The sequence below is a fragment of the Actinia tenebrosa genome, unplaced genomic scaffold, assembly GCF_029948245.1.
Source record: "Actinia tenebrosa isolate PJP-AT-01 unplaced genomic scaffold, QUT_ActTen_1.0 PGA_scaffold4__44_contigs__length_22323623, whole genome shotgun sequence".
NCBI classification, from domain to species: domain Eukaryota; kingdom Metazoa; phylum Cnidaria; class Anthozoa; order Actiniaria; family Actiniidae; genus Actinia; species Actinia tenebrosa.
This window is the reverse complement of record NW_028292581.1, coordinates 10,833,489-10,844,116: the sequence shown is the minus strand read 5'-3', so window position 1 is coordinate 10,844,116 and position 10,628 is coordinate 10,833,489. Positions and strand designations below refer to the sequence as shown.

The window sequence follows — 10,628 nt, the reverse complement described above, 5'->3', positions numbered from 1 at the left end:
CCTCAATGTTAATCTGATTGATTAGGTCACTACTTAGGGTTTTTAAAATTCCGCTCAGCCGTTTAACTTCCACCCACTACTACTTTGAATGTTGTCCCCTTAGATGTGAATATTGGATTTTTTATTCATAATATTTGGCACCACAGGCTTTCATTTCTCTGTTGTCTAGATTTCTTTAGAATTTGAACGCTGTTGACTTAATCCCTTAGTGATGTTAAAGACCTTATAAATAACTAAAACAGATTTCTTTGGTTTTTCTTTGCGAAAGATTTCCTAGGGAGGATTTTACACCTAAATCAAATTCCAGATTCGGGACTCCGTAAAATTTCAGCGAGCATTTTTTTTAAATGTTGAATTTTTTTCATAATTCAACGCCTCAACCTGCTGATTAAAATATTTGTCAATATTCCCACATCATTGTTTTAACTTGCACAAAAGCAGATGTAACGCACACACAATAGAAACTTAGAAGCCACTCTTCGCTGGAAACCTATTGTAATAGCCTTTACGCCAAGCCCCCCTATGAGAGCGCTGGTAGCCAGAGGGCATTACTCTACGATTATGACACTCATCTGGCTGGCAACGACGTCGTGATGCAGTAAAAAAGAAATGCAACTTTAAAGAGTTGTTTTCTTATCTTTACTTACTTTAAACGTTTATCTGGCTGTCAACGACTCATGATAGTAAGCAAAGTAGAAATGACACCTAAAAAAGTCGTTTTCTTAATTTTACTTACTTTAAACGTTCTGCAGGCATTCATTCTGCTTTTTCTCGTCAAAAACGAAAACTGGACATTGGGTAATCGTTTTCGTAATGCGCGGACAAATGGGGGGGGGAATGACCCCGAGTTAGTTAAGACCGAGGCTCGACATCTTAGTGGGTTGAATGAACCTGGAAAGGAACTCACTCGCAATACATATAGACCTCCAGTTATCCTCACTACAGCAAATATGTCAACTGAAGAGGAAACGCTTTCAAGCTGTTCCCTTGACAGCAAGATTATTATGCCAGCCATTGATCAAGGCAAAGGGGAAATCTTTCTCCTCGTTTTGGTAACGACGGTTCCTAAATCTCTCGAGAGGAGAGAACTCATTCGAAATACTTGGGCGAAGCCTGCTCAAAATCTACTAATTCAAGAAAGCATGAATGCTACGAACTTCACGTCTCATGTCGTGTTTATGCTAGGAATAACAGGAGACCCCAAACAAGACAGCGCATTGGAAGAAGAGGCTACCAAGTATGGAGACATACTTCGAGTTCCGTGCATTGAGTCTTACAGAAATATCATCTCTAAAGTATGGTTTGCGTTTGAATGGGCTCTTTCGTATCATGCAAAATACATTCTAAAGGTAGATGATGATATATATGTCCGCCTGCCAAGGCTCAACTCATGGTTAACGGATGCAAAGGTGCCACGTACACTCTATGCAGGGTATGTGCACTATAGAGCCTATATAGCGAGAGATCCGAAACACCAGCATTATGTTAGTGAATCTGAGTATAACGAAAAGGTATTTCCGAACTACTGCGCTGGACCGTGTTATGTGTTTTCAGGAAGCTTGCTGGATAAGTTTTTAGAATTGTCCAAGTCAGTTCGTAAGTTTCAGGTTGAAGATGCCTATCTTGGATTACTAGCTAAGCGAGCTGGAGTACAGCCCTTTGATATAGGTGGTAAGCTTTTCGTGTGGGATAGATCTTTGTCCCATTCTGTTCGCCAATGGAACGACCAAAGCCTTTCAGGGGTCATTTGTTTAGGAGATAGTTTAACTGATGAAGCTATCAAGTACATACATGCAAGATATGGGAAGATTGGCCATTCTTTTAATCAGACGGTTGACGTGTATAATATGGTAAAAGAATACAATTTTTTCCCCTAAGAATCTATCAACAGCTTTATATGTAAAGTACATTACTAAGAATAATGCAGTGTCCGTGGGGAACTTATAGAAAAGGTTATATCGTAGGTAACCTGAAATGTCATAATTTCAATCTATGTCAGGTTACCTTTGATTTAAATGATTACTAGAAGACCATAAATAAATAAATTCACCACACACACACACAATTAAAGCACGCACGTATCAAATCAATACCAAAAAATAAAAGAGAAAACACGTTAAAACAATTCAATATATTATTAATCACAAGAATGTAAGAATTAAGCTTGTTTCATTTGATGACTTAAATTTTCTTTAATTTCATTTTGAAGTCTTAAACTCCAATGAATTTAAAACTAAATTTACTTGACATTGTTCTGGCTCAGTGAAATGGTAGACTAAAATCCTGGTGTGGAAGGATATGATAAAGGTATGATAACTGTATACTTTATAGTTTTTGAGTAACGAAAAGTTATCAAAAGGCCGGGGAAGATAGTGAATTATGTTTACTGATATTGATAGATGAAGACAGATATATAAGGAAAGTTTCTATATTTTGTATAGTAATAGCTGCTCCTCTGTTTTAATATGTTTTCTATAAATTTTAATACAAATCGATTAAAAAGCGGAAGTTATCTCTGGCTTGGGTGGTAGTTTGATTTCTTTACGAGAGAGTTTTCTTAGAGGTCTTACTGCCTTCTACATAATGTATGTAGATTTTCAGGAATGTATGAATTCGATAGAAATACTTAAACGCCTCTTTCTTGGTGTTGTGTAAGACTACCGAACGCAAGGGATCTCTGGTCTGTCAAGCCACTCGTTTTATTGAACCTCGTCGTAGACGTTTATACAAGTTGAGTGTCAGATCTAACTACACAAACTAGAGCAGAGTCAGGTCGATCAGAAGGACTTTCCTTAGTCGGTGTGTCTGTCAGTCGGGATTCCTTACTCGGCTACTGTCCTTACTTAGGTCTGTACCTCCCAGTACAACCCGAACTACAACCTTAGCCTTGTTCACAACTAAGTACAAGATTGAATGCACAGAAATAGATAAATTACACGTCCTTATATAACCAGTTAATCCAATCTGAAATCCTTTTTACATCACTTATCTAGACAAGTTCAACCTTGGTGGTTTGAATGTTTAGGTTAATCATAGTTAATATTAGTTATTAACTATGGGTTAGTTTTTAAAGAGGTTTGTAGAACAGGAAACCACAAGTAGATCTCCAAGTCAAAACCGAGTCTCGGTTACTAAAGTAAACATGCTAGACTTGCAGAATCATATACAAAAAGCATCATGCCATGTATCAATAAACAAATCATTCCTAAAATTCTGTTGCATAACAATTGTGCAAAGCAACTGAAACATGAAGACTTGTAAAACAATAGCGCAGCGCGGTTATACTAAAAATAGATGTCACGAGATCGGACCCCCCGCATGACTCAGACAAACAGAACACAAAGGTCATAGTAAATGTAAAGCGGTTTTCATTACGCTCGCTAGTTTCTTTATATTTTCTCGTCGTTTTTTTTGACAAAATGGTCAGTACGAAACATTGCTGCTGGGGAAGATGTAATAGTGATTCAAGATACCCCGATAGACTTCCAGAATCGCTCAAAGAAATGGAGAAATTGGGCCAAAAGATCTTCATTCCATTCATCAAGCCATCACAAGACCTCGAGCGTTGTCAGAGGTGGATCAATGCTTGTTCTCGAGAAGCGTTTTCGCTAAAGAACATTACCAGAAACACTTATATATGTGCTCTCCATTGGGTTGGAGAAAGAGGTCCAACAGATGAGTTTCCCGACCCTCTCAAAGCCAATCTGAGAGATAATGAAACCAAGAAGCTTGCCGTACCAAAAGGAAGGCGCCAAAGGAAAGAGATATTTACAAACCTTGTTTGAAGAAGTCGAATTCAGACAACGAGAAAGATTGCATTTCCACCGTTAACGAGCCCTGTGAGTTGGAGGAAGAACTAATTATTGAAGACAACGAGCCAGGTAATAACAAGGCTACACAGACTAATATCTCTAAGTATGAGTTGGCGATCAAGGTAGAGACATTGATTCTTCGTAATCAAGCTAAACTACCAGAAGAAAAGATAAAAATTGTAAGTAATCTTTCTTATGAAGTGATCAGTAAAGACCCCAACCTAATGAAGTACTATGTTGGCCTAACTTCGTCTCAGTTTGACATCCTCTACGATTTTTTGAACGAAGTTTGTCCTTTGGACACAATATCATTTTGGGGTTGTAAAGGAAACCGAGTTATAAAAGTTAAGTGCTCGCGGCGTCTCTCGAAATGGTCATCCAGAGAGAAACTGTTCATTTGCCTCCTAAGACTCAAAATGGGCTTTAACATTAAAACACTGGCGCACCTATTAAGTACCCCTGACAAGGAAATAAAGGATACCCATATCAGGACCATCTTTACTACGTACATTCAGCTAATGTTCAAGATATTCCGCCAAATGCAGAAAATAATTTTTCCTACCAAGGAATTTTTGCGACGTTTCCTTCCAAAAGTATTCAAGTCAATCAAAAATGTTCGATGTAGTATAGACTGCACAGAGTTTCGAGTTGAAACCTCCAGAAACTTTGCCCAGCAAGGAAATACATATTCAAGTTACAAGCACAGCAATACTTTCAAGTGCCTTATTGCCTGTACCCCTACTGGTGGAGCTTGTTTTGTGTCCGATTTATTTGAAGGGGACGTCTCAGATGTGCAGATATTTGAAGAAAGTGGCATCCTCAAAGACTTGGAGCCAAATGATGTCATTCTTGCAGACAGGGGATTTACTGTCCAACATTTAGTTAACCCCCTGCAGGTTAAACTCAAAATCCCAGCCTTTTTAAAGGGAAGAAAGTCTCTGACAGCTAAAGAGGAGTTGGAAACCAGAAAAATTGCCAAAGCAAGAATTCACATTGAACGTTTTAATCAAAGACTCAAACAATTTAAACTAGTAGGGAGAAAAATTCCCCTCAGCCTTGCACCGCTTGCCACTCAAATGGTTGTTGTGGCCTGTGCTCTTGTGAATTTTCAAGAAGTTCTTTGTAAATAAATACATGCATATAATAATACACATAAGTTTCACTTTCAGGACTGTCATATTTTACTAACATGTACATAATGTAAATAGAAGAGTCACTCATTTACACAGGTTGTAACTAATATAGACTGACTGGTATATTTTGCAATCACTCTATAAAAAATCCTTATTTCTTAATTCATCAATTTATTAATTCATAATTATTCAAAGTGTACTCTAGATTATTACTGAGCTGCAGCATAGATAACATGGCTTAGTTTATATCCCATTGGGCTTGCCTTGAATACTGATAGTCCAGAATGTGGATTTCTGTGCTCTTTAAGTCCATCATAAATATAACATGTGCCATGATGAATTATGATGCTAATGTAGTGGCCTTCATTCCATAAAGTGGCACTGTGAAGGTATAACTGGGTGGAATTGATAACAAGGGTCGCTGGTAAATCTTCCCATTCTAGATGACCTGCTCTACTGAGTAAGTCCACACAAAAGACAAAGACATTATTAAAGCAAACAAATTGTCTGGGTGAATTTGCTCGCAGTCCAGAACAGTACCAGGCAAGGTATTGCTTTCCATTGCAATCAGTGACAGTATCTTGCAAACAAGGAATGCCTGTAAGTGGTTTGTTCTGAAATCTTCTTCGGCAGAGGGAAACACTTGGATTCAGCCATTCATGAAAGGCACTTTGAAATGTGGTTATACCTGGACAACAACTAAGATTGATGTTGCATGTTCTATAGATTTTAACTGGTGAAGGGCAGTTAGGCAGACCACAAGTTGATATAAATTCAGTGGTCAAGACTGACTTCAGAAGCGGCAAAAAAAAAATCTGCTTCATTTCCATACAAATCAATATCACCAGAGTTGTTGAACTGAGCTGCTGCTTGTGGTATTACAGCAACCTTTGCATCACCATATTGGTGAAGTTCTAATAAATGCAATGAGGTTTTAATAATAGCACCCCCTCCATATACATTATCAAGGTTTAGTCTGTTCGACTTTGCTAAACTTTGAAATATCATGATCCAGTTGTCAATGGGGCAAGTGTTCGTAAGTGATATCCCACCTGATGTGACACACCCCCAAGGCAAAATGACGAGATTAGTGCTAGATGCAGCAAACATGGTTGTGTAGCCCGTACTGCTAAAAGAAGTGCATGTGGTTGGGTAGCTAGTACTGCCAGACGAGGTACATGTGGTTGGGTAGCTAGTACTGCCAGGAGAAGTGCATGTGGTTGGGTAGCTCGTACTGCTAGGAGAAGTGCATGTGGTTGGGTAGCTAGTACTGCCAGACGAGGTACATGTGGTTGGGTAGCTCGTACTGCTAGGAGAAGTGCATGTGGTTGGGTAGCTAGTACTGCCAGGAGAAGTGCATGTGGTTGGGTAGCTAGTACTGCCAGACGAGGTACATGTGGTTGGGTAGCTAGTACTGCCAGGAGAAGTGCATGTGGTTGGGTAGCTCGTACTGCTAGGAGAAGTGCATGTGGTTGGGTAGCTAGTACTGCCAGACGAGGTACATGTGGTTGGGTAGCTAGTACTGCCAGGAGAAGTGCATGTGGTTGGGTTGGTTGAACAGCTACCGCTGCTAGAAACTGAAGCATATGTGTGATCATGTGATAACACGAATGGCAAAAGATCTCTTGGAATCCTCATTTCAAAGACTTCAGGTGCAACTACTCTTGTCCAGAAAGCTGTAAGGGAGAGTAGTATGTCTGATATGCATGATTCGTCCCTGTAAATCCTCTCAGCAGACACTGGACCTTCCTTTGCATACAATACAAAGTCACAATACTTCCTTTCTGTTACAAGGAGTTGCATTTGTGTTTGATAGTAATATGAATGACTGTGCTTTAAAAGACATTCGTTGTCTTTTATGTAAAAGCACTGCCTTTTCATGACTTCCTGTGATAGAACAGACTCTTGGATCACACTTTGAATAGTGTGATCATGAAAAACCTTTAGACTCTTAATCTCTAGCAAACCATCTTCTTCCACAAGACCATCAGGAGAACATGCTAGCCAGGGGTATTTGGGATTAACCCACAATCCAGATGCCACAACTTGATGCTTTGTTTGAGCTTGGTATTTCAATATAGCATCGGCTTCATTTTCTAAGCCTCTTGCCATCCAAACAGACTGGTAGTTTTCACTCTCCATATTCCATTTGTAAGATGATATAAACTTCGCACTTCGACTGGCTGCACTTTTGGATCCATCAAGTACAAGTTTTCCAATCTTAACAGCTTCAAGGCATTTGGAGGCGGTTAGTCGAAGCCATCTCTCAGAGTGCCATTTTTCACTTTGGCTCTGTTGCTCTGTGTCAGAAAGTTGGGTGAGTGATGAGGGAGTTAAGTTCTTAACAAGGATTTCTACCTTCTCTCTTAACAAAGGCAAGCAAATATCGTCTACTGAGTAATCATTATATGAAACCTTCAGTTGTGTCGTCCACATAGAAATTTTCCCGGTCTTAGCATTTTCATATTGTAGCCGAGAGACAAAGTTATTGGTCATTGACGATGTTACCTGTCTGTATTGAGGCGGTCGTGGATCGAAATCTATAACTTGAACTTGTGTTTTCTTTTTTTTTGGAGGGATATTTGGCATCTGAGAGTCTTTTGGGATTTTTCTTTCTCTTTTTTCCTTTGTTCCATGAACACTCCTGGCTAGTACATGGTGTAGTTACGATATGTCCGTGTTCTTTGACGTGGTCTAATAACAACAGCAAAACCGCAACTACGTGGCTGCATCGGCCAAGTTCTGACGCTTTGCATGGCTCACACGATGCATGTATAACTGCGCCACTTTGAATCGATAAAATTATCAATACGTTGTGAGGAAGATCTGTTTTCATTGAGGGCCAAACGTGCGCGCGAAGGAAATAATAATCGCTGTTCTTGTTGTCAGTAACGTCGTGTACGAAGCCAGAGTCAACATATTTACGTCCGTTCTTGAAAGGCTTGTCAGTCATATGTCCGAGTCCGTGTCCCTTTGCTTCATCATCACTATCATCAGACGTTTGATCTACGACTTCACTTTCTGATCGTGATGGAAGCGATTCTAAAGCATAGAAATAAACGTGTCCATAGTTGAACTGCGCCGGTATGTCATTGGATGGAAAGTTTTTCCAGCCCGATGTAGGTATTTCAGGGACTTTATTCTTTGGCTCTTTGATTATTTTTCCGTCCTTGCTGTATTCCTTGGATACCTTAATATCGAGCCACCTACCTCCATCTATACTCGGATCAAGAATGCGGTAATTTCCAGCGTTTATACAATCCTGAACACGTGCGAGCAGTTCGCTACGCTTTCCAGTGACTTTTAGGCCTCTGCATTTAAGCCAACGCTTTAACTGGTAGACAGTATAGTTTCCCGGGTCAGCATCAAACCTGGATCCAGGAACTCCATCATTTTCAGTCAAGTTTGTAGCTGTTTTAAGTGGATTTAGATACGAAGTATTTATATTTGCAGTCATTCCTCTTCTACTGAGATGGTTTGTTTGTCTGAGTCACGCGAAAGGTATCATATTTCGTGACGTAATAACCGCGCTGCGCTATTGGCAAGGACAATGAATTTGAAGCTAAACAATACTCTGCAAGATAAATTCCTAACCCAGAATACGGTAATTTAACAAGAAATGAATGGTTAAAACGACGTTAACATGAACGTGTTGAATGTATGACGTACAAAATACCTCTTTGGCCGTGAGTCAACAAATTAATGGTGGACGAAAATAAATCGTACAATTTTGGCCCTTTCCTTTCGAATGTCAGAAAGATATTTCAGTGAGGGATTAGTAATGTATCCAAGATTATTTCAGCAAAGGTCCAGCTTGAATGAAAGAGTTTTAATTTTGGAGCGATTTTCGTCTAAGTGCCCCTTAAAACCGTCAGAAAAATTCAGCGAAAAGTACAGTTGATATTATATATGATAGCATATCTGAATTTTGCAGAGCATGTTTACAACGTTTCAACACTCTTTTGAGTTTCTGTATGAAACCATGAAGGTTGTAACACATAAAATCCATTCTTAAAGTGGGAAACTGAGAATAAGTATCAAAATTAGTTAATTATGTTATAAAATCAATAGCAAAAAACCACATCATAGCACGGCAATAAATTGTTGTAGAAATATTTGTGTACCTTTCTCTTTATGAGCTAGTAAAGAACTAATTACTCACTCCTGAAATCAACGGAGAAAAATGTCGGATAACGTCATTTTGATATGAAATAAAGTTCAAGTTATTCAATGGTATTTATAGAATTAAAAGAAAATAGTATTATTTCTGTAGTTTTGGCACTTAAGCCAAAAGGAGCTCGCGTTACAAAAAATACTTAAGTTCAGGAATATCGAAATCGTTAACATATGAGTATCTCCTTGAACACTACCTAGAAGGAAGCTCTCTCGCTGAACGCAGATATTTCAGACATTGACTTTACTTTATAAGTGTATAAACCTATTTCAAAAAACGTTGTCGCCAAAGGCGATAGTAAGGCCGACATTGAAATGGTTTTGTTGAATACAAATAACATTGAATAACTCTCAACGCTGGGGTCCACGTTCTTGGCAACAATAAGAAGCAGAAAAACAAGTCATCCTAGCTATTTCTTTGATCATGACCTGTTTCCTATCGCTTTTTGCCTTTTAGCTAAATAATATATATAATAAATATATTTTAGCATAAAATATGCCTCGCTGTAGTTTGCAGAACGAAACGAAACGCACGAAATATTATCGGCCTAAACTTCCACCTATAACTCTTTACAACTGTTTACTTCTGGCGCAATTTTGAATACCACAGGGGCCCCATAATTCAGCATTCATTCATTTGCTGGGGTACCTGTGGTATTGGAAGGTGTTTTGAAACGGGAAAAAAAAGGTGTTTCTTCAAAATAAATTGCTCCGATTGTAGCTCTCAAAAAAAGGTGACCCCTTTACTTTGGCTTCCTATTCAATATCCTTATATAAAAACATTTATTTTCTGAAAGCTATATAGACGTAGTTTTCAAAAATCAAATAACATTGTATGTTATGGAACCGCCAAATTGTCGTTATTAGAGAGTTTTAGATTGACTTTTTTCCCTTACCGCAAACGGTAAACGTGACCACCTTTTCATCGTTTTCCTGTATTTTACTTAACCTCTTGCAAATTTTCATTTCACAAACAAATATTCTTTTGTTCTTCTACTACTTGGATTTTTTTGCGATTCCTTTTCAGTTTTTTGAGAGATTTTTTCACTGATCAACTGACGTTACACGTTTGCCGTGAACGTCAATCTTAAACTCTCTATTGCGTTTCTCCGTCACGCAAAACCTTACAGAGGCATACTCTGTAGATACTAAACTTGAAAACAATGCCTTAGATCAAGCTGAGCGACATACATAACGGAAATCAGTCAGTTATCCTGCACGGGAAGTTTCCGAATTATACACATGCGGTAGAATGTCATTTTGAACCTAACGACTTTTAACAAACAATCCTTAATGATTTTTTCCGAAACTACTTTAAATTTATTTGGCTTTTAGAAAATGTGTAAATTCAATAGTTGTACCTTCAATTTTGTTCTTTCCTTGACCCGTTTCCCCGCTCTTTTACATCTACAACCGTCAGAGTCATAGCGTTAATCACTGGTATAAGACCCGGGAACTGCTGTGCTTGACGGCAAATATTGCTGTACTTGAGGCAAATATTGCTGTTGGA

The 10,628-nt window shown here is 38.6% G+C and overlaps 1 protein-coding gene and 2 pseudogenes across 1 annotated transcript; 2 read left to right on the top strand and 1 right to left on the bottom strand.

Moving 5' to 3' along the window:
• The first annotated feature begins 713 nt into the window (after nt 1-713).
• Nucleotides 714-2,562, top strand: LOC116306757 (lactosylceramide 1,3-N-acetyl-beta-D-glucosaminyltransferase-like). Its single transcript, XM_089037001.1, has one exon. The coding sequence runs from the start codon at nt 951-953 to the stop codon at nt 1,875-1,877; it is 927 nt and encodes a 308-aa protein (XP_088893127.1). The 5' UTR covers nt 714-950; the 3' UTR covers nt 1,878-2,562.
• An 857-nt stretch (nt 2,563-3,419) lies between these two features.
• On the top strand, nt 3,420-5,111 carry LOC148907064 (uncharacterized; annotated as a pseudogene).
• Nucleotides 4,800-8,502, bottom strand: LOC148907063 (uncharacterized; annotated as a pseudogene).
• Between the last annotated feature and the right edge of the window lie 2,126 nt (nt 8,503-10,628).